The following is a 22,285-nucleotide window of genomic DNA, read 5'->3' as shown; positions in this document are numbered from 1 at the left end:
TGATCCAAGTAGATGGATCTGATCCAGTTTGCAAGGCATAAGATGGGGCACAATCAGGATTTGGGGTATCAACAGCAGCTTGGTAGGATAAGATTTTGGAGCTATCAAAGTTATAGGGAATGACAACAGTTGTTACAATAGCATTTGGGTTTCCAAAGGAGTCTTCAGAACGAACTAACAATTGGTAAACTGCTTGAACTTTTTCCTGAATGGTAACAAATCCGTATGAAGTACTCATCTTTCTGGAATTGATGATCTCACCAACCTTAAGTTTCTCATACCCTGCCTTTGGGGTGTAGAAAGGATCATCAGAGGGTTTGAGAACACTTCTTGCAACGAGAGTATTGAGAGGAGCAGCAAGAGCAACCTGAATGAAGGCAAAGATGAAGGCAATAGACAAAAACCTCATAGCTAATATCTTAGAAAGAGTCTGATTCTGAATAAATAAGTACGGAAAAAGCTGGGAATTTATACCCTTGCAAATACCCCCTGTTACCCAATTCTGTGTACTGATATTATATCGTTACTGACTTCAATCTTATCATTGTGAAGTGATTTCATTCTAGGCTCACATATTTGCACCCACTCATCTGCATGTTTGACATTATAGCGCGAAAATATCGGGTAATTGAACCAAAGAACGGCAGTATGCGCAAAGTGGTATTATCATGTCCAATAAGAATAAGTGGCAAGAATAAGCCATACTTGATAATAAGTTGCTATAAGGAAATATGGTAGGGTTACTGAGAGAATTTGAGGCAATGGTAGACGTTTACTATAATTGACGAGGCAAATAATTAGTATCTTCAAGCTATATTGGAGAATTATTGAAAACAGATACAATGCTATAGGTGATATTCTTGCAACGCTAGCAAAGTTCTGAAGTGACTGTTTGAAAACAGGGAGTCTTAACTTGTAGTAAATCTTCTCTACATTGCCCTATAAGCTTGGAACAGACCAGAACACCTTATGATGCCAAAAGGAAAGATGCGAGTTAGCCAAGCCACCCAATCAGCCCATTACTGTCTACAATATAGAAATTATTCCGAAGTCATTTTGCCTCCAGAACCGGATAAACGAGAGATTAATGGAATTGACAAGTATCTGTATCAGACTGTTAGAGAATACAGATCCATATCCCTTTGGAATACTTGGCAAATCTAGTCTCGAAATCTCTTGATTCGAAGAGAAGTACTCTCCCAAATATCATGAATTAGTAACGAAGAAAAACCTTTTCTGTGCGTTGAATGTTACCCGGGTTAGAGAAGAGTGAACAATAGTAGTCAAATGCATTTATAAAACCTTAATAATGAGTTTCTTCCAATATATAGCAACAATTAACTGGGACAAGCCGCCAACATCAAGATCACTCCACACCGGCTAGTTTCGTGCAAGAATGTTTGCAAATTCAATTCCGACTATAACCCTAAAGTGAGTTAGCCTCAATCAAGCAGAAGCTTCACCTACTTCACTAACTAATAGCATGCCATTGGGGTATAAAACGGTGATTTCTGTCAACTAGAAAATAACCTGAAACTGGAGTATGCATTATCGGAACTTTTCACATCTCGTCGCAATACGAAGTTCTTCGGTATTTTCTATTATGAGCTCCAGTCCTAGGCTTATGCGGTGGAAGAACTATAAGCCCTGAGCTGCGACCGAAGCAACCTAAAAATATACTTGATTTGCATCTTGCGCGTTTAAATCTGCTCCCCACACTCCAGCACCGAATAGCCGATACTCGAAAAGTATGCAGAGTTTAAAATGCTAGGCGGCAATATGATACCACTTAAGAAAATACATTTTAGACTTGAGTAATATACAATATTGACTTCTTCTTAGCTGAAGTCAATTCTAGTATTGCAATGGAAGTTACATTCATATACGTTACCCTCAGAGGTGTAGTTCTTCCCCATAAACAATAAAGAGGAAACCCTTGGAATAGCGCCTTTGCCTGCAGGACAAGGGTCGTAGTTAGCCTAACCATGTTATTACTTTTCGCGGGCTAACGCGACATCAAAAATAAGCTCCGCAACTCGCCTGTGAAACTTTGTATAACTAGTTACTACACGCACAAGCTTGCTGTCTGGCTCTATAATTATTCAGCCTTGAATGAATCATTCCGAGCTTTCAGAATCATCAAGTTGTGCTCACATCCAGGAGCCTCGGCTCCTGCAAATTCCCCTCTTAGATGACCTCCGGTAATGTCCGGTATTTTACGGCTCGTTACAATCGATCCACAGCCACAGAAATTTTCAAAAACGTGTTCTTATGTGAGAGTTCTAGGCATCCAATCTTGCTGAAAAACATGTAACTGTCTCGATCTCCCCAACATCCAGCATTCACACGCTGAGAAGGTGGAAAATATGCCTGTAATAAAAAGCTTCTGGCAAATTGGTAAAAATATCAGTAGTCTCAGGCAACAATAGCATTTGATAACTTCTCTGTCAAATTGTCACTTTTGATCAAATGAATACTTCAATCCAAGAATTTTTGTGTGGCATATTCACATAGGCAACTAACGGCAAATGTTCTTTGGTGTCCCGACTACCTAAATTGGGATCAAATTATGTGGGGTCATATGGAGAGCTCTGACTTGCAGTACGCTATGAAAACTTGGTAAGATCTACATTTCAGGTAAAGGATGTTGAGAAGCTACCTTGCCTTTGAAAGAAAACTCGCAACTCAAGTGGGACTCATTTTCCTCTTAAATCACCTAAATCCCTAGTAGTAGCGGGTTCTGGATTCTATACCTTCATTAACCCAGTTATTTCTTATAGTAGTAGCTTCAAATCAAAGATTATTCTTCATTCTCGAGGTTTACAGAGGTAGGTTTTACGTTTCAAATGCGCAGCAATAAGAATGCCACCCTCCTCAGTCAAACCATTACGAAGCGCTATTCAGATCACGAAATATAAGGATTGATCTAATGTGTTCTGGCCACGTTATCGGGGTATCTCGCTTCCTGTAATAAGTAAATAGCACTATATAGCCTCTGATACACTTACTTTGTAACTATATCCACGAAAGTACTGTTAGAAAATATCGAACTAATGCATAACAGATGCACAAAACGAAAATGCGTTCTTTCATTTTTTTAATTTTTTTTTTAAATTCTGATTTTCCGAGAAATTTATGCACGGCCAATGACTAGGCACGATCCGGCTTTACTGCACGCCTCAAGCTCTATTGTGCCTCAGAGCTGTTCTTCAAGGGACCATTTCAAGGCTCGACTGTGTTCGTATTTATGTTTTCCACGCCAATTTCAAATTAGAATAGCATGTGCTCTTGCTTCCAACGATTTAGACCAAGGATATGTAACGAAAGCATTTCACTGATCTGTATACAATCCTATTGTAGCCTGGATGTAAACCTACAGGAGCAAAACTTACTTCTCGGTTCAAACTCAAATGTTCCCTCGCGGTTTTAGATATTCAGTAACTCCATATTCGTACACATCAATAATTCACATGTGTTATTGAACTATTGGCTCATATGAAAGAGGAAAGATCTCTGAGAACATATGAACCCCATGTGTATCAAAGAACTTTCCAGTACTACTACATGCATAACCTTGATTCAAAGATTTAATTAGCTTTTCTGATTAATATACAAAGAATTACAATAAAATTTGATTAGTGCTATAGAAGTAAGCTAAAGTCTATTTGTAGCCCACCAATCGATTGACGCTTCCGCGTGAAGAAAACTTTAGAAAAGGTATCAAGATTAAGCAGCACTGGTGGGTGCGTTGACTAATACAGCTTTGCCGGAAGCAACTGCATCGATGTCCGCTTGGGCAAAGGTAGTGGCAACTCCTTGTACAATAGTTCTAGTAGCCTCAGCAGTGTCGTTACCCTTGGCTGGAAGCTCTGCAATGTTTGCAACTGATGCAAACAGTGCGGAAGCTTTAGAGCGAGGGCCAGCTAATTGGAAGAAGAGTGTCTTAAGAGCACTGCTAATAATACTATTGAATCCAAAAAGAGATTCGAAGTTCAACGCGTTTGAAATTGTGGGCCTCTTGTTACAACCTGTTTGCTTTTTACCTTTGAATCTATCCTTGATCCAACTGAATGCACTTCCAGCACCAAAAATGGCTTGAGTAGCGTGTTCACTGAGTAAATCCTGGTTGTACTGAATACTAACACCTTGAGCACACCACTTTGAGAATAACTTGTCAGCTTCGCGAGCTGGAATAATCTCATCAAATTTAGCATTGTAAATAAACAATGGAATGGATGGCTTCGCGTTCAAGTTGAGTAAGTTATTAGCAGAAGTAACACTCTTGACGGCTGGTTGTTGTAGAACGCTTGCACCCAATGAAGTAAGTTGATTCCAGCTGGAGAAAAGATTGCTTAAAGCACTTGGGATCAAGCATTGGTTGTTAACGCTGAAGAACTTTTGTTGGGCTGCTGGGTAAATGTTATCCTTGACATATTGCTTTAAGGTTGGGTATTCATTTGCAAGTCCATTGATGGCATTGATAACGAGGCCAGCCCATGGGAACTTCATAGCATTTGTTGCAATGGCTTCTAAATCAATAATAAGTCCACCTGCTGCTGCACCAAGGATTTTCAACAGAGGTGCATAGTTAGGTGCCAAAGCAGCAGCCCAAAGTGAAGGTTGGGAACCACCAGAGTAGCCCCAAAGAACAATTTGAGCATCCTTACTAGCTCCAGTGATAGAATTAGAAGACACGACTGCCTTCAAAGAATCTAAAGTAGAATATCCAGCTTGTAAACCAACACCGTAAGCACCCTTAGGTCCTAAATAATCGGGAATTACAACGATCCAACCCTCATATAAACCAGCCTCAGAAAGAACTTGCTCGATCTGAGTAGTGATCCAAGTGGATGGGTCTGATCCAAGTTGTAATGCGTAAGAAGGAGCACAGTCTGGACTTGGGGTGTCAACTGCAGGTTGGTAAGACAAAATTTTAGTGTTGTCAACGTTGTGAGGAATAAGAACGGTGGTAACAATAGCATTTGGGTTTCCGAAAGAGTCTTGAGAACGAACTAACAATTGGTAGGCAGATTGGATTCTCTCCTTAAGAATCGCAATCCCATATGGGTTTGTAATCTGTCTGGAGTTAATAATTTCACCGACCTTAAGCTTCTCGTACCCATCTTTTGGCTTGTAGAAGGGATCATCAGAAGGCTTGAGAAGTCCTCTAGCGACAAGAGAATCAAGGGGGACAGCAAGGGCAACCTGGATGAAGGCAATGATGAAAGCGAATGACAAGAACCTCATGATAGTTGATGAAGGAGTCTTATTCTTGAAGTAGAAAATTCCTGGCAATTTATAGATTTCCAATAAATCACTTTATCCCATTTCTTGGCCTCGGATTTCACATTTTCTCAGAGTACTTCGTAGTCTTTGCAGACGATAATACAGTGTGCTCATGCTATGCACTAATATTTGCAACCAAGCATCCTGCATAGTTCACATGTGAGACTTAAAATATCGGGTATTTGAACCAAAGAACGGCTATACGCGCAAAGTAGTAAAAACATTACCGAAATAGGCGTTAAGCATAATTCATATATGTTATCCAGTTTCTTTTCTGCCTGAGTGTTATATTGAGGCAACTGGGCACGTACGTTTATAGTTGGGGGCAAAGATAGGAATAGTCGCGATCGATGTCCATGCTAGCGTACACCCATGTTGTCCTTCGCTCTCAACCTTGGCAGTAATGATTGTAAACGAGGGCCATAGCAGCTTTACCCTCAATCACACGGCAGCATGAAACCGAAGGAATAATTTAGCATGCTGCAGACTGGTCTATACATCAACTATAAGACTATTTTGGAAGTGTGGTCTATGGTATAGTATTTCGATAGCTTTTGTGTGCCGTGATCCACCGTCTTAGTTCTTCGTTTCAGTACAAACCTTAGATTTCCACTTATCGTCCTCTGCGTCTTCTTGAGCGGATGTGTGGTCTTAGGCAACCTCATAGAGTTTCCAATCAATACGAATTTAGCTTAGTGCGAAAACCTTAACCATAACCTTATTTTTCGTTTGCGCGATGTTTAGCTTGTTTCATTGGATACTGTTGCACTATTTTGCGAGCAGTTGATTTCGCGTAAACATTTCACAGCCTCGGGACCGATAGGGAAGCGAGTATTCAATTAGTTCAACTAAAAGCCACAAGGTTTACGAGAAATGACGAGTCAGAATTTATTTGCCCTTTCTGCAGATGACTCAATACACCCTGAAATTCACGTATGTATTTTCCGAACATTTGATATCTCCGCTCGACACGACACAAGAGGTCGTTGGGGAATTTTATTACAACTGCAGCATATGCTAATGCGGAGAAAAGGCCATGCTGCGCAGTAGTGACCGAAACATACATACAGAATAATTGCGCTGCAGTACGCGCGTCTAAATATGCTCCCCCACAATCCCCTACTAAATAGCCGAAACTCAGTAGGGTGGCTCAGTCTAAAACCCTTGTAACCCACTTGTCCAAGGTCTGGTATTTGGTCTTCAATTGTCCTTATTGACAGTTGAATATACCAATTAGGCTCGCTTTGATTCTATCTATATTTCTGGTTATTATCTATGTCCAGCAAGCGGTGCAGGACCTCAGGAGTCCAACAAGCCTAAAGATTAATCTTTTCGACCAACATGGGATGGAACTCACTCTGCAGCCGCTTTCGATAGGAGGATCAATTACAACTGGGACAGTTCCATATTTTCCGATGGTTGAGGGATGGTTATGACCATCAATTTAGTCACGCAACGCGCTTGTGAGCGTGAAATTGCATTAAAACCATAGGATCACATCTCTTGATGAGTGGAACTAAGTGTAGCGGCTCTTTCTGAAAGCGTTTTTGGGTAATAATGCTCGGGTAATATTGTCGCTATTGTAGTAGAGTCGTGCCATAGTGTTAGTCGTGCCGTAGTGGTAGAGCCGTGCCGTGTTGTAGCATTAGCTTGCTGTATAGTTTCTATTGCTCCCCAAACAGATTGCATGAATTTCACGCCTGTGGTAAAACTTCAATAAAATTAGCTGACGAAATTAAACCGGATCTGTGATACCGAAGTTTAGCGTGAGAGCATATCTTGGCTTAACACGTAACTTCAAGTAAGGAATTGAAGAAGAACAACTCTCTTCGAGATTGATCGGTTTCGTGACTGTGCTTTTGCTCTCCATTTCTACAGACTTCCAAGCTTCTACTTCAATATTTCGCGTGCGCGGGTTTAGGCTTAGAAGTGAGATTTGAGAGCAAAATTGCCACTAGACGTGCTTCTTACCGATGATTTGATAATATGCTCAGGCACAATTTTTTACATTATCATAAATCTCGAAAAAACCAACCGCGCTCCCAACCTTATGGAGCTAGACTTGTATTTTTCGTTAAGCAAATCTTCTATAGCCTACATGATGGCAACAACAAAATTTTCAATTAGGTAAGACTGAATCAAAGATCAAGAGAGGATAATTAATGTAGTATGTATTTACTTTTTCTAAATGGCTTGAATGAGCATGCAATCCTTATCTCGTTGAAGTCCACCTCCTAAAAACATGAAATGCTTCACTTTGAGATCAAACACCCCCACCTGAAAATTAGAAAATCAATGTAATAACGAGCCATCAGATATCACTGTTTGAAGTTTTATATTCCGCATTATTGCTAGAATATTATACTTCCAATAAAATGCAGGTGTTGAAGTATTTTTCACGGATTCAACTTAAATTCTACAAAATTTTATGAGATTTCCAACTCTACTCGTCGAAATCTAAATCTTAAGATTCAACTCATGAATTTGATTCCTAGGTTTTACGTTATCAGTATTAATGTTGAAGATTGCCTAACCATTTATGGGAAATTGATTCTGATGTTCGATCGAGGGTGACTAGAAAATATTAGTTTCTTTATTAGCGAGAGGGCTTGCGACACACTAGATATTTTAGTGTTATTCATAAGTGGGCACCATAAATTTTCAAAGAAATATCCACCTAAAAATCTTTTAAACCTTTTTTCTATGAACACAAACTTGCTAAGTTTAAAAAGATTTGTTGATACGGAGTAGAGTTACTTTAGCTCTCGACTCGAATTAAGCCTACAAAGAACTATTATCGTACTTTAGTTTTGCTAATCACCTCCTCACCTAATGTATTTGGTCCAAAAATTAAGCAATGAGATTATAATAGAGATACTAAGCTCATATCATTAACTCTAGACTCTAGACCGGAATTCTCCAGTGATTTAGCTGTGCGCTATTTGATGAGTCCAAACCGAGTTATTGGTTAGAGAACTGCTAGCATTGCCGATTGGATTCAAAAAGATTCAACAAATAAGAAGTTCGAGGTTGTGAACTTCTCCTTGAAGGCCATTCAAATTCTTCACCATCGAATTGAGTGCTTAGCTAGCATCTAATATAGATTGAATTTCTTCTAATAATCTTTGGTTGGACGGTTTTTTAAAGCTGGACCACTAACACTTAGGCCGCTAAAGTAGCGAAACATGAAACATGCATGCATGGGAGATAGCTTTATAGTACCTTTAGAGCTGTCCAATTAATCTGTAAGACGCTCGATTACACTTGATTTCGCTCGAATTCTCTATCTTATCTGACAATTAAGTGGCGACACCTCTCCTAAATCCTGCCCACCAAGTCGTTTTATCCTGTACCAGCTGATACACCCTAGCAAATAGAAGAAGGCTGATTACATAGGAAAAAATATTTATTTCGGGGTGGGTGTGACAATGAAGTGGATCAAAGTTAACTTACTACTTCTGCCATTTTGGGTTCTTCGGGAAGAATGTAAAAATTGACCTTACAATTTCCCTGACCTTTCAAAAGCAAACTCCCACCCAAATTCATCTGTTTGCATCACCAGGAACTCCTGAAATGTACTTCACATTACAACATAGTATTTTATTGGTATTACCTTCCTCCCCATCGCCATCTACAATTTGCTTCTTGGCATGCCATGCGAATGCGGGAATTGCCACGACCGTTTGAGATGATCTGAATTTTGTTGGTCTCCACCTTCTAACTCCACCCACGGCCCTTACAATGTTCGTGCTCACATACGGATGGTCTAGACAATTTTTCTGGCGAACAACAAGCTTCGTCACCCATAGGCTCAAATCATCAAGCACAAATGCCGATGCAATCGTGCCGAAAAGAAAATATATCAAAAAGCAAAAGCCAATCGACCTTACAGGTGCATTGAAGGGTACGTTTCGAATTGTACCGAATGACAAAGAAATCAAGTCTTTCGGCAGCGAAGATGACGGCACGTCTATCCCAACATCTCGTCCTAGTAAGGTGGACAAGCGCTATGTGAAGGAATTGGACAACAACGTGTTGAGCAAAGGCGTGAGAAGAGCTATCAACTTGTCCAACCAGGAGAAGAAGAAAGACCTTATACACGATGACGACGAGAAGGATACTAGTCCCTCTGGATCTAAGTTCAGGGCTAGTATAAACGAGAAAATGGTGGGGATGCGGAGGAAGAGAATACGAGAGATGGGCAGTTTAACCAAGGAGGAGAGGAACAACCTTTTCAAATTCAAGTCCAAAAACTGGGCTCCCAGAAAGCCCAGCGAAACTGAGAAAAGGGGACCGGTTCCAGTGATACCAGACGTTAATAGAGTCTCGAGACACGTTAAGTCCCCAGCTTCAAAGCCACGGATCCCATCTCCCAAAGTTATATTTGAAAACAAAAATTCACACTGTGTTTTACTGGGAAAGACAGACCTGGATATAAGATTACAGCAGGCAGAGAAGTTGGATCATAAAAATATACCAAAGTTGGCACATAATCTTGACAAATCGTTGTTCTCGCCTGGAGTTCACTTCCTTCAGGATCCTAGAACCAGAGTTTACAACTTTCCTCCATTTTTGAAGAAGATCATCAAATACAAAGATTTCAATTTCAATGCCATCAGCACTTTTCAAAGGGTATCGAAAGATCAGACTCTCCTCAAGATGGCCGAGAAGCACAAAAAGAAATATTACTCTTCTACTTCATCCATGACAGCTACATTTATTCAGTTTTATCTTTTACTAAACAATTACGATCCTCTTAAGACAAGCAGATTTAACTTCACCCCGTTCTCTGGGCTTGTTAACTCATTACCCAGCTCGTCAATTATTCAACCAAGAACGAACGCTTCTGGTAAAATATACTCCATCGAATCGGATAAATCCAACGACAATGAAATATTGTTGTCTGCGATGGGACATTGCTTGGAGACCTTATTAACCACCGAAGAAAAGGAGTTTGAAAGATTTAACAAGAATAGTTCCGATCCAGTATCTGCACAAGAGCAGCTCGAAAATGTGTACAACTATGCTGGCATTGGGAAGTTTTTGTTGCGGTCCCAGTTGGATTGCTACGACTCGAGGTTGCCAGGAAACGGTACTTTTGATCTCAAGACGAGGGCTGCTTGTTCCATTAGATACGATAGCTCCAATCCCGACATCGAGGAGAACAACTACCAGATTTGGCGATTAAACGGAGAGTATGAGTCGTTTGAGAAGGAGTACCGGGACTTGGTGCGGACGGGTGCGTTGTTGAAGTACTCGTTCCAAGCCCGGATTGGGCAGATGGACGGCATTTACGTGGCGTACCACAACATCAACTCGTTTTTTGGGTTCCAGTACTTTCCATTACAGCAGCTCGACGAGGTGTTCTACAACCACGAAGGTGTGGAGAAGTACAAGCACCGCATTCCCGAGAATTTGCTGGAATTGGACCCAGAAGCCATTGATCTCAGCCACTTGAACGATGGCCTCCCCACGTACGTGGCTGAACGCCAGTTCGCCATGTCCATGCACATCTACCAGGACTTGTTGGACACCATAGTCCAGGGCCTTCCTGACACCGGGTTCCGGATGGTGATGAAGAGCACGCCCATTAGCCGCAATGCAGCCACCAGGCTCTACGTGTACGCCGTGCCAGTCACAGACTCCGATATTAAGAATTTGCAATCGTTTCCTGACAGTTTCCGCACCAGTTTCAAGGAAAATATTCTGGCTGGAGAGCGGGCGCAAAATCTCCAGGCTCACTGCGACCGTCTCAAGCGATTCAACGAGCAGACCACCGCCAAAAAGACTGTCCACTCCTACTACGTTGACATCGATGGTCACACCATCGATGGCAAGGCAGTGACCACGCGCTGCCCGTACCCTCAACGGGTTGGTGCTGAGTGGACTGTCAATTACACCATCCACAAAATGGATAATTCCAATGAAAAAGTGCAGGCACGTAGTCGCAAGGAGTACGTGGACATGCTAGCGACCGCAGCAGAAACCATCACCATTGGGACGTCTAAGAGGGACCAGACGAAAGGCGAGCTGCGAGAGGACGTTGTGAGGACCTACTCTAAGATCGGCCAGGCGCGGGCCCGCGCATGGGCTGAGAAGGACGCAGAGGCAGTGGTGTACACCCATAGCGATAAGGTGACGTAGTTGCCTACTGTTGAGCGCCTTGGTGGCATCCCCTGGTCCGGTGCACGTGACCCAGGGTGCACGTGGCGCCGCTGACGAGCCGTTGGTGCGGGAAGAGGGGAGCAGTCAGCCGAGGAGGCCACCACAGGGCCAGCGGGACCATGTGGTAGAACACGCGTGCATCACGCCTACCACCACCACTACCACCACCAGGCAGCCCAGCAAGCACAGCTAGCCCCGCCAGCTGCCACTACAAGCGTCCTGACCCGTGACGTGCACCGGCAGGCATCGCCCCGTCTGCGTCCATCCGCATCTCATCCGCATCTCCACCGCATCCCGTCTGTCCGCTGCACGCTGCCCAAACCCAATTCTACCTATTTGGGATCCATCAACTCCGACCGGAAAAATTTTGGCCGAAGTGACTAATGCATGCCACCGATGCGGAACAACGGACGAGCCCTTTCCATATATATTATTGCCCACGCCAGATCCTCAAATCTCCAACCCACACTTCTCCTACTCGTCCTCGACACAACTCCACCATGAACTCGCCGTGGTCCGACCCGGGTGCCTTCACGGACCCCCCCATCGCCTCCTACGACTCTAGCACTTCCATCAACTCGCTTTTCGAGGTCGCCTCAACGTCCACAGTGACCTCCATGGCCTCAGTCACTCCCACACTCTCGCGCCACGACTCGCCAGGCCCCGAGCCCTTTGCAGTCCCTCATGACTGCTTGGTGGTGATGCTCGTGGGGTTGCCAGCCTCTGGCAAGAGCACGTTGGCCCGCCATATCCACCAGTTCGTCAGCACGTGTACACCCTACACCTCAGCCATCTACAACGCTGGCGACATTCGTCGCCAGAACAGCAGCTTCCACACGTCGGACTTCTTCAACCCCAACAACCTCCAGGGCCGCATGGACCGCGAGATGTACGCCGACATCAACCTCCACAACCTCCTCCACGACTTGCGGAGGGGTGCCACCCAGGTGGGATTCTTGGACGCAACCAACACCACCATCGACCGCCGTCGCCGCATGTTCGACACCATCCGTGCTTCGGGCATAAATCCACACGTGGTGGTGCTAGACGTACAGTGCACCAAGCCCCACTTGCTTAACTTCAACATAAGCGGAAAAGCACACAACCGCGACTACCACGACAAGGACTACCTCACGGCAGTCAACGACTTCAAGGTGCGCACCCGCCACTACCACAAGGTGTACCAGCCCATAGTGCGCGACGAGTTGGCTCACTACCCCTTGGCAATGTACGTGCGGGTGTGCAACGCAGGTGAGTCCTTCGACAACTGGAGCCTTGACGACTCGTTCAAGAAAACGCACTTTTACTTGATGTTGATGCACTTCGAGAGCAATTACTACAACACCGAAGGCAAACGGTATTTTGAGGCGGTGGAGGCGTTCTACAAGAACTCCACCGCAGGTATAGCTGGATAGCAGGTTTATTTCTATAGAAAGGTTTTGGGAATGGATAAATTATTGGATACGAGTTGTAGTTCGAGCATGGGGAGTGAAATGTAGACAGGATCTTCCTGGAAAACTGCGAGGCAGGACTCTTCATATTCGCCAGTGATTCTGGAGAATCATTCGAGTAGGCCGGAGTTCTTGATCAATGATATTTCTGGACTGGTAAATTGCCATTAGAATGATATAACGAATTCTTCTTGGTATTCGGTGGGAACGTCTATCAGTAAGATCTGAAGGCCTTTTTATATTTACCAGTGATCTTTGGAAATCATCATTAGACTTGTGGCCCTGAATTTTTACCAGTAAGATCTGAAGATCCTTATTGGTTTAACCATAGATCGTTGGGGAATATCATATAAATTTTCCTTTTGATAATATTATTGTTGTGCCTGAGAGCTCTTCTTGATATTACCAGTGAGATCTTTAAAAAATTGTGACCTAGAGTTTCTGGAGTAGCGGGACACCCAAATGAAAATCTGAGATGTCCTTCTAGCTGAAGGGTAATCTTGGAGAATCTCATTGGAGTTCCAGTTTAATATTCATTGGAAATGATGATTTCATTATTGTAATCCGGAGTTTTCTGAATATTTACCCGTGAGGTGTCCTTGAAGAATACTATTATCGTAGGCTAGAGCATTCTTGACATTTACCAGTGATAACCTTGAAGACTTCTATGAGGACGGAATTTCTTCTTACTAGTGAGATATCTTGGAGAATACATTATTGTAGGCCGGAAATCCTTCATGTCCTTGAGAAAAATCATCATTGCGACCCTGAGTTACCCCCATTTTTACTGGTAATAGCAAGGTGTCCTTGCCTTGCGATGCCAACGATGGAGCTGCCGTCGGCTATTGTTCCATCAAGATGTAGGCCTGCTGTGCTGCGGCAAAACCAGTTGGTCATCGTGCCTGAAGATCCTCGGTCTCGGCTAAAACTCCGCTAGCACGCCTTGGAAATGGCGGTTTTCTGCTTGCCATTGTAGTATGCACCGACTTCTATTATTATAGACGAAAAGCAAGGACTTGAGGATTTTGCCGCTGAACGCCCAGACGCTTCCATCGACTCTCGTGAGCTCATAGTTCTAAACTATATTTTTGCCAGGGTAATACTCTTTGATGTCAGCTGGAAGCCTCTTTGAAAAGCTTCGAACCACTTTAAACTTACTCTTTAGATACCTGCATCGGTGCTCCTGGGTGCCTCTTTTAAGCCACCCTCTCGCCCCATCCATTGTTGTAGTCGTCGTCTCGTGCTTTTCTGTCGGTTTGTATGGTGCTACTTTTTCCTGTTACCTTTTCCCATGACAGATCGTCTCTAACCTCTCAACCCCGGAATTCCCGACAACGAGGCTTCGTCACCGTTTCCGTAGTTGCCCAAACTGTTTAAGCCAGGCAAGTTGAAGCTGGGAGCGGGTTTCTCGTCCTTGGAACCATTTTTGGTGGGAGACGACACCGTGGCCTTTGCTGGTGCATCGGGATCCTCGATCACAGCATTGATATTGTTGTTCACGGTGTAGTACCAGGCTCCCTGTTTGTCGTCCGTGTACAATGCATCCTTGAACGACATGGGGTCGTTGGGCCTTGCTCGGGACCAGAACCTCGCTGTTTTATCCGAACCAGCAGAACACAACAAATGACCCAAAGGATGGTACTCCAACGCATGGATGGCCTTTTCGTGTGCATAGGGGATCTTGTGCAGTGACTCGAGCCCCACGGATGGCGTGCTGTACGGGTTGACCTTGGTCTTGGTGGAGGCTGTATCTGGGATGTAGGAGTCCAAGAGGTAGTGGTTCATGGATCCGTTGTAGGCAGCTGTGGTCAACAACGACGGGTGGATGGGGTTCCACGACACGCAAGAAAGGTCTGAGTCCTGGTCTCGCAACACCAAGATGTCTTTCATGGTTCGCAAATCGAACACTCGACACGATCTGTCTCTGGAGACAGTAGCAAGCAATCGCTTGGTGCCTGCTGTCTGGAACCGGGTCTTGTTAACCGTGTGCTTGAATCCGTGGAGCGTGGTGATGCAGTTGGGGGAGCGTGGGTCCCAGAGCTTGACCAAGTTGTCCTTGGAGCCACTCACTATGAGCCCCAAGTTGGGGTGCCAGTCAGCACTCTTGACCTCCCAGTGGTGTCCCGCGAGTGTACGCTCCTCCTTACCGTTGTTGAAATTCCAGATCTTGAGCGACGAGTCATCGCCAGCCGTTAAGAACTTGGAGTCGTTGGGAGAGAACGCGATGTCTCGGATACCGTTGGAATGCCCGTTGATGATGTTGACGTTGTTGAAGTTGGGCTGCCAGTACTTGATCACTCCGCTCTGGTCTCCACTGAGGAGCCACTCATCGTTGTGGGAGTATGTCAATGACAAAATGGGCAGATCGTGTGCTTGCATAATGGTTTCGAAGTTGAACGTCATTCCGTTCCAGATGGTGAACTCTCCGCTGTGCGAGGCCACCACCAACCGTCTGCCCTCTGGCGTCCACTTGACGGTGTTGATTGAGTGCTTGACCTTATTGGAGGACAAATGCACGAACTTAGTCTGGCAGTCCATGATGGCCATATTGTTGCTGTTGGCCTGGCTGTCAAGGTTGAGCGACGACGAGTATGCCAAGCTGGGCAAGAGGTCGATCAAGTACGATGACTCGGGTCTGATCTTGCCAATTGGCTGTTGACGGTTGGCCAACCCAAGACTCTTGTGGATGTACCACCGTCCCATGTTGTTACCATGGTCCACTGTTCTTCTGAACGAGGTTTTCTTTTCCTGGGATGCTAGTTGCTGCTCGAGGTTCAGGTTATACTGCGGCCTTTCCTTCCTGGCATCCTGGTTACGGTTGTACATGTCGTGATGGTTTAGAGTGGGATGGATTTTTTGATAGATACTCGCAGCGACCGGTGATAGCACGCCAAATGGCTGGAGAGCAGAGTTGCAAACAAGCGAGAATTGGGGGTATTCAGGCCCAAAACTGGTTCATAGGTTTCATTAAAGGTGTGAAATCGGGTAGTGGTGCTACATGTGGGTTGAACTAGGGTTCTAGTGGATTTTTTAATTTTCAATAATGGGTGTTTCAAACTCAAAATGGAAAATAGATGAATCTGCACCACCAATTGTTGGAAGAGCAAGAGAGCTGGCGTGGGGTAATTAATCCCCAGTAGACGGCGTCGGGGACTGTCTAGAAAGATTATGAAATATAATGGAGGATTCCCTTCTTGTGGTCAAGCGAATGCGAGCAGAAATCACAATTTTCAATTGTAGTTAAGCTGAGGTTGGTGGGAGACTGAGTAGATCTGTGCCAGTTGCATCCACCCCAGGCCTTGCCAATTTCTAGAACTTTCTTTAAAAACTGTTTTTCGATCGTATATTTCTAATTTTTTAGATTAATGATTTTCTTTACTTCATTATCGCTAAAATATTCGCTTTCTCAAAAGTATGAAAATTCACAAGATTAGTAGGAGTATGTATTTCTATACCATTTCTATACCATTCTTGGAACAAACTAGTTATAGTTTCCCTCGAACTTCTTGGCTAAATTCGAGTGCTATGCATCAATTAATTGGATCACCTGGACCTAGGTTACATCTAAAACGGAAAAGACTACTGTGAGCAGTAAAACGAGTATCCATAATTTGAATGGAGAACGTACACTAGTAGCATCGTTCTTTAGTTTTTCTCCTACTAATGGTGCCTTGACTAGTACATAACCTGCTGCACCGTCAGTATCTACGCACCAAGAGTCTTGGTCTGACCTGAGAGTCGCCCATGGCCCCCAAGTTCCATTAGGGAAGGAACAACGTACGGTAATTCCTCGGCTTGAAATATGACCCCCACTCATTCTAAACAAATTGATGAAACTGACAGGTTAGTTGCGTAGTCAGCAATAGGGTTACACCACACTGGAGTCTGTAATATGGTACCTCACAAAACAGCTCAGAATATGGATACTTGGTCTTATATATAGGTACTTAAATATTTTCTAGCCAGTCTTCCAGGTGAGGTTGACATCTCCCTGATACCCTGCATTACACGGCAGGAGTTAGGGGACCGTATAATAATACCAAGAATAGCCAAACCCTGTCTCGTATATATACGAGACGAACAGATACACACTTAACTAACCATAATGTGCTGGTTTGGGTTGACGAAGCACCATAGTGGCTCCCTGATCCGGTTCTCCAATGAGGAGACCCTGCCACAGCTATAGCACTGGTGGCAGAAAATATGGTGCGGGGTCCACCCTCTTTTCCCGAAGTGAAATGCTGCGGGGGGTGGATTTTCCCGAAGTGAATCCGTAGTTCAAGAACATGGAATTTCCGTATCTTCGATGCTTTAGAAAGAAGTGGAGAAGTGCAATATTAATTGTCAAGTTCTGCATATCTTCTGCTACAATATATGTACCTAAATACTTTTAGCCCCGTTTATTTCGGCTGAACAAATCTCGCCCAGGGTGGACATTTTTCTTCACAAGAATATCTCCCACCACCCATGGTTGAGCTTGAGTATTTTAGATTGATAGAGAAGTATCTTGGTAGACTGCTTAAACTTTAATGTTGGGGAATCGATAAAACATTGCGACCGATACACGAAGTGTAGGCGAATTCCTTCAAGCTGCCATTCACAAAAGGATTAGATATCTACTCGCAATCCATCCGATTTCTCGAGATTGAATTCTGTGATGAAGCTACTGAATCTCCCAAATCCCTTCCTACTGCCTTAATTGTACACAAGGAAACTAAAGTAGCTGTCACGACCCCAGCTTCCAGCGCATCCAAATTGTTTGTACTTCTACCCAGCTTTCGCTAGTAGAGAATGCCCTGTGATTGAAGAAGCAGTCACAAGTGGATTTAATCTTCAACAATTCACTCCTACCCAGGTAGAAACTAAAAAAATACATCACCAGTGCAGCGACCACTGTGACAAGTCCTGCATACCTTTCTAGCCCCGATTTTTACATTTCCATATCCAGATCCTATCGATAATCACGTTTTATTGCGGTATCCACTCTGCTGGTTGTTGTACCGCTTCCAGGGCCTGCCAGCGAGTCTCCTCGGGCCAGCACGAAACGGATCAGACACAGAACTGGCTAAGCGACCATTGCCCTCCTACCAGAATTATCTTCTCCTCTTCCTCCAGAAACACATGCGCCAGGGTCTCACAAATTAGCGATCCGCAATAGTCAGCCGCTTACGTCAGCAGGATCCCCACGGGTCCCTTCCATATATCTCCACCACTTTCCAGTCTGGCACAATCCACCAAAATGGTTCAAGCATTCTATCACGACAACAAAGACACCGAGTCTGACTTCACCAAGGAGCACAATTCGGGAATCCCCGTTTCCTTGGAGCAATTGGAGAGTATTGGCGTGTTTTACCGCAGAGTCGACACCGAAGATGAGTTGAATGCTATTGCCAAAGAAAGAGAGTACAAGAACAGAGACAGCGTCAAGTTGAACGTGGAGACGTTCAAAAACGATCTCGACGCCTTCAACGCCCAAATGAAGAAGTTCTACAAGGAGCACTACCACGAGGACGAGGAGATCAGATACGTGGTGGAGGGCGAGGGCTACTTCGATGTCCGGGACAAGGAAGACCGCTGGATCAGAACCAAGTTGGTTCCCCACGACTTGTTGGTGTTGCCACTGGGCTGTTACCACCGTTTCACGTTGACAGATGAGGCCAAGTACGTCAAGGCCATCAGGTTGTTCAAGGACGAGCCTAAGTGGGAGGCCATCAACAGGGACTTAAACAGGGACTCCGAGGCCAGGCAGGAGTACTTGAGGACGATAGCTGCCTAGGCGTGGTCCAGATGCTGTGCAGGGTATTTATTAGCTATATACGACTGGGCTGGTTCTGCTCCAATTTATAGGTACAATGTTATGCAAGGAAGATGTAGCAGCCGATGTAACACATCTATGAGCCGTTCTGTGATTCGGGAGTGAAAATAACGTGGAATTGTTGGATGTTCCCAGGTAGTGAATAGGAATTCATTTCACCAATAATGCACTGGACTCCGAGCTCTTGCCTTCTGACTCCGTAATGCTCCACGTGAATCCTCGCCTAGTTCTGTCTGACGATCTTGACATTGTTGTTCTTCATCCATTCCTCTCTCTCCTTTCTGCTTTTGATCAACAGCTCTTCGAGCTGGTTCTTTTCCTTCACCAACGCAGACAACTCCTCCTTCAAAATGGCGATCACCTCGTCCACAGTCTTGTTGACCAACACCCCTCCTACCATCTTGAAACACTTCCTATTTTCTCTGGTTTCCTTGGGGGTTTCGTTCAAGGTCTTGTCCACAATCAAGTGCTCTTCTATCTTGGACGTTATCGAAATAAGCTGCGATTCGAGCTCCGATATGATTTCCTGGAATTGGTTGTACTGGTTCTGTAAGTTGGCAGCCTTTTGCTGCTTCTCAGCTTCGGTGGTGGACATGGTGGTGGTGTTGTAGTTTTAGCTCAAATTGAAAAATTAGTGGGTATCACACACGTGACCGGCTACTTGGGAGAGGTTTCATAATCTATAACATTGGCATACATAAATAACTACTCGAGGTCGTCTTCCTCGTCGAAATCGATCTTGTCCAAGCTGGACAAGACCGCGTCGAGCTTCTTGGCACTTAATTCCAACCACTCCTTCTGGGCCTTGACGAAAACCTTCAACAAGTTGACGTTCTTGGAAGGCTTCAACAACTTCTTCATCTCCAAAACGGCCTCCTCGGTGGCACTGACCAACTCATCTTCCTTGGCGATCAACTCCTCGTTCTCCTGCTCCTCTTCGTCGCTGAACTTGGCTCTGAGCACGTCGAACTCGGATCTGGTAGAGTACACACGCTTGCGCAACTCGTTGACCTTAACGAACTGGTCGTTCAAGATGGCGACCAACTTGGCATTGAACTCGTCCATGATGTGCTTGTCCTGGTCCAATCTGGCGGCCGCAATTTCGTGGTAAGCTGAGGACACTTGGAGGAGAGCCAACGACAACGCGTTGTCAGAAGCCTTCAATTCGTCGCTATGCTTCTGGGAAATCACAGACAATTGTCCGTACAAGGTCCTGGGGATGGCCGCGGAGGTTGTCTGGACGTGCGTGTCCTCTTGTTGATCGTCAGAGGAACCCAAGAGGATCTTCTCCAACTCCTGGGGAGAGGAGACGTTTCTCAACTGCTGGAATTTGGAGCCAATGATGCCACCCACGTTGGCGTCCTTCAACTTAGTGAGTGCGTAGTTGCCAGGTGGATAGTCGTACGACACCTTGGCGTAGGTGTTATCAGTGACCACAATCAAGTCGGTGTACAACTTCAACAAGAGATCGCAGTTGGTCTCCAACTCCAAGTAGTCGGCAGGCAACTCGCTGATCTCGATGTTGGACGCCACGTTCAACGATGCCAACTGTTGCACTTGGTGCAACTGGGACGATATCAATTGGGTGGTTTTGGAGGTGAATGGCTGGAGAGACTCCTTGAACAGGTCAACAGTTTTGGTGGTGTTGACCTTGGAAAACGACTCCTTGACCAGGTCCACGGAGGGAAGCGAGTCCTGGAGTGACTGGAGGCTGAACTTAGGGAAATTGAACGACATGGCGGTAGGGAGAGTGGTGACGGGGTGGATTGATGTGTTTGAGGTGAATGCGACATTGGACATTGGGCAGACACGACCAGGTGGGTGCCATTTGGCATTTGGGGCCATTTGGCATTTGGAGTCTTTTTGTCATTTGGTTCTTTTCGTGTTCAAGTGCCATTTGGATATTTGAGGCAATTGGTTTTCAAGTGACATTGGGCTCTCAATTCCTTCTGGTCAGTAGGTATTTCGCAGAGCATCAGCTATCAAACAGACTGCTCATTTCTGAAGAAACCAACTATATCAATATTAATGCGGAAAGGAATAAAGTCAGTCTAGTGAGGATCGAAATTATATCTATTGATTATCTTCATTTAAATCCTCTTTTATTTTATTCATATGTAGGCAGGAGTTAACAGCTATACTAAATTTGGGGCAATTGAGAATTTGTGGCAGTTGTGATTTTCATTTTTACGTCGGGTGCTTTTACTTATTGCGCCATAAATCATGAATGCAATGGCTAAGTGGAAATAGGTACGGATATGTCCCAGACTACGTTCCACTTAAAGCAGCACTAAGAAAATATTTTGCTCAATTGAGTGAATTGGAGAAATAGTGATTCTGGCAAATATTGTGGTGAATTGATGGGATTTTCGTGTCAATTCCACTACTAAATAGTTAGTAATTATTTCAAGTTAAATCAAAAACAACTCTAAGTGTATAAAGTCCCTCCTAGCCTGCACACAGGCCTTTTCTAACAGTGATGAAATCAATATAGCTATTGTAGCTGGTAAAGTAATGTGGGTGGAGATAGTTCAGTTCCTCAACCACAGCTAGTGGGATCACATATCTTATCACCAGTTCTGCCGGTTCCTCGCTTACAGTGACATTTCTGTAATGGCACTCTATTCATGTCGCGGTGTCGTGGGGAATGTCGCATTTGGAACCCATCAACCAACTCCATCACCATCCTCTCCATCATATGACCGACGCCCAGACCCGCCATCGCCCGACCTACACAGACAAGCGGCTCGTGCTCAACAATGCCAACTTGGTGGAGCCCATCGTGCGCCACCGAATCCAGGATTCCGTGTTTTACAAGCAGCATCTCTACCTCACCAATGAAGCCACAATTCTTCCGATAATCGTGTCTCACGTCCACTACGTGGCTGGAACAGACTCATTGGGCAGGCCATCACCGTTCGTGTGTTGTCTTCTCCGTCTCTTGGAGCTTGCTCCGTCCGCAGACATCGTTCAGGTGTATCTCACCCAATTGGAGTACAACCAGTTCAAGTACTTGACAGCAATGGTGATGATGTACGTGCGGTTGACAGCGACAAGTGCAGAAGTCTATACCACTCTCGAGCCATACTTGCTGGACCTGCGCAAGCTCCGGATCCGGCACAAAAACCCCCAGTTCAGCGATGACTCCATCCCTGTGCATTATGGGCTCACTTACATAGACGTGTGGGCGGACGAGCTTCTCACCAAGGAGCGTGTGGCAGACTTGATGCTTCCACGTATGGTGCCACGCCAGCAGTTGGTGGAGCAGGGCGTGGTGCAGCCACGGACGTACCATGTGGATAACGAGTCAGAGGAAGACGAGCTGGACTACGAGAGTGATAGTGACTAAGCACAGAATCAGGAAAAGGAATCAGAAATCAGAAATCTGGTACCCAGAAGTTCAGCAATACAGCATAATAAACCACAAACCACACAACCAGCAATACAGCATAATACAGCATAATATACCAACACCCTCCAATCCAATCCACCATTTTGGTGAAAGATCCACAATTCAACAATTCCGTGACGATGTTATTCAAGTGGGAATCACTTTTACTGCCTACTG

The 22,285-nt window shown here is 44.7% G+C and overlaps 10 protein-coding genes across 10 annotated transcripts; 4 read left to right on the top strand and 6 right to left on the bottom strand.

The window, feature by feature from the left end:
- Positions 1–3,573: 3,573 nt before the first annotated feature.
- Positions 3,574–5,360, bottom strand: CANTADRAFT_24323 (LIP-domain-containing protein). Its single transcript, XM_020207078.1, has one exon. It carries the CDS (start codon positions 5,245–5,247, stop codon positions 3,727–3,729), a length of 1,521 nt encoding a protein of 506 aa, XP_020066470.1. The 5' UTR covers positions 5,248–5,360; the 3' UTR covers positions 3,574–3,726.
- A 206-nt stretch (positions 5,361–5,566) lies between these two features.
- On the bottom strand, positions 5,567–5,961 carry CANTADRAFT_24322 (uncharacterized protein). Its single transcript, XM_020207077.1, has one exon. It carries the CDS (start codon positions 5,949–5,951, stop codon positions 5,790–5,792), a length of 162 nt encoding a protein of 53 aa, XP_020066469.1. The 5' UTR covers positions 5,952–5,961; the 3' UTR covers positions 5,567–5,789.
- A 579-nt stretch (positions 5,962–6,540) lies between these two features.
- CANTADRAFT_24321 (uncharacterized protein) lies at positions 6,541–7,070 on the bottom strand. Its single transcript, XM_020207076.1, has one exon. The coding sequence runs from the start codon at positions 6,973–6,975 to the stop codon at positions 6,781–6,783; it is 195 nt and encodes a 64-aa protein (XP_020066468.1). The 5' UTR covers positions 6,976–7,070; the 3' UTR covers positions 6,541–6,780.
- Positions 7,071–9,027: 1,957 nt separating this feature from the next.
- PET127 (Pet127p) lies at positions 9,028–11,430 on the top strand (the record flags this gene model as incomplete). Its single annotated transcript, XM_020209135.1, has 2 exons — positions 9,028–9,425; positions 9,576–11,430. The coding sequence occupies 2 exons, from the start codon at positions 9,028–9,030 to the stop codon at positions 11,428–11,430; spliced, it is 2,253 nt and encodes a 750-aa protein (XP_020066467.1).
- Positions 11,431–12,068: 638 nt separating this feature from the next.
- Positions 12,069–12,866, top strand: CANTADRAFT_43320 (6-phosphofructo-2-kinase; the record flags this gene model as incomplete). The annotated part of the gene is made up of 1 exon (XM_020208948.1): positions 12,069–12,866. One exon carries the CDS (start codon positions 12,069–12,071, stop codon positions 12,864–12,866), a length of 798 nt encoding a protein of 265 aa, XP_020066466.1.
- A 1,341-nt stretch (positions 12,867–14,207) lies between these two features.
- Positions 14,208–15,728, bottom strand: CANTADRAFT_18996 (cleavage polyadenylation factor subunit; the record flags this gene model as incomplete). Its single annotated transcript, XM_020206387.1, has 1 exon — positions 14,208–15,728. The coding sequence occupies one exon, from the start codon at positions 15,726–15,728 to the stop codon at positions 14,208–14,210; it is 1,521 nt and encodes a 506-aa protein (XP_020066465.1).
- A 2,413-nt stretch (positions 15,729–18,141) lies between these two features.
- Positions 18,142–18,678, top strand: CANTADRAFT_43806 (acireductone dioxygenase (Ni2+-requiring); the record flags this gene model as incomplete). The annotated part of the gene is made up of 1 exon (XM_020209016.1): positions 18,142–18,678. One exon carries the CDS (start codon positions 18,142–18,144, stop codon positions 18,676–18,678), a length of 537 nt encoding a protein of 178 aa, XP_020066464.1.
- A 262-nt stretch (positions 18,679–18,940) lies between these two features.
- Positions 18,941–19,312, bottom strand: CANTADRAFT_45622 (tubulin-binding prefolding complex subunit; the record flags this gene model as incomplete). The annotated part of the gene is made up of 1 exon (XM_020209234.1): positions 18,941–19,312. One exon carries the CDS (start codon positions 19,310–19,312, stop codon positions 18,941–18,943), a length of 372 nt encoding a protein of 123 aa, XP_020066463.1.
- A 110-nt stretch (positions 19,313–19,422) lies between these two features.
- CANTADRAFT_45485 (uncharacterized protein) lies at positions 19,423–20,454 on the bottom strand (the record flags this gene model as incomplete). The annotated part of the gene is made up of 1 exon (XM_020209221.1): positions 19,423–20,454. The coding sequence occupies one exon, from the start codon at positions 20,452–20,454 to the stop codon at positions 19,423–19,425; it is 1,032 nt and encodes a 343-aa protein (XP_020066462.1).
- Positions 20,455–21,415: 961 nt separating this feature from the next.
- FGR16 (U4/U6-U5 snRNP complex subunit) lies at positions 21,416–22,066 on the top strand (the record flags this gene model as incomplete). Its single annotated transcript, XM_020209205.1, has 1 exon — positions 21,416–22,066. The coding sequence occupies one exon, from the start codon at positions 21,416–21,418 to the stop codon at positions 22,064–22,066; it is 651 nt and encodes a 216-aa protein (XP_020066461.1).
- Positions 22,067–22,285: the final 219 nt, after the last annotated feature.

The sequence above is a fragment of the Suhomyces tanzawaensis genome (assembly GCF_001661415.1).
Source record: "Suhomyces tanzawaensis NRRL Y-17324 unplaced genomic scaffold CANTAscaffold_1, whole genome shotgun sequence".
In the NCBI taxonomy this organism is placed as follows: domain Eukaryota; kingdom Fungi; phylum Ascomycota; class Pichiomycetes; order Serinales; family Debaryomycetaceae; genus Suhomyces; species Suhomyces tanzawaensis.
Note: the sequence above shows the minus strand (reverse complement) of the source record. Positions and strands in the feature narration are given on the sequence as shown.

Bases quoted from the DNA above. Each gene is read 5' to 3' on its own strand.
- CANTADRAFT_24323 (XM_020207078.1), bottom strand. From the start codon at position 5,247: ATGAGGTTCTTGTCATTCGCTTTCATCATTGCCTTCATCCAGGTTGCC.
- CANTADRAFT_24321 (XM_020207076.1), bottom strand. From the start codon at position 6,975: ATGCAATCTGTTTGGGGAGCAATAGAAACTATACAGCAAGCTAATGCT.
- CANTADRAFT_24322 (XM_020207077.1), bottom strand. From the start codon at position 5,951: ATGAGGTTGCCTAAGACCACACATCCGCTCAAGAAGACGCAGAGGACG.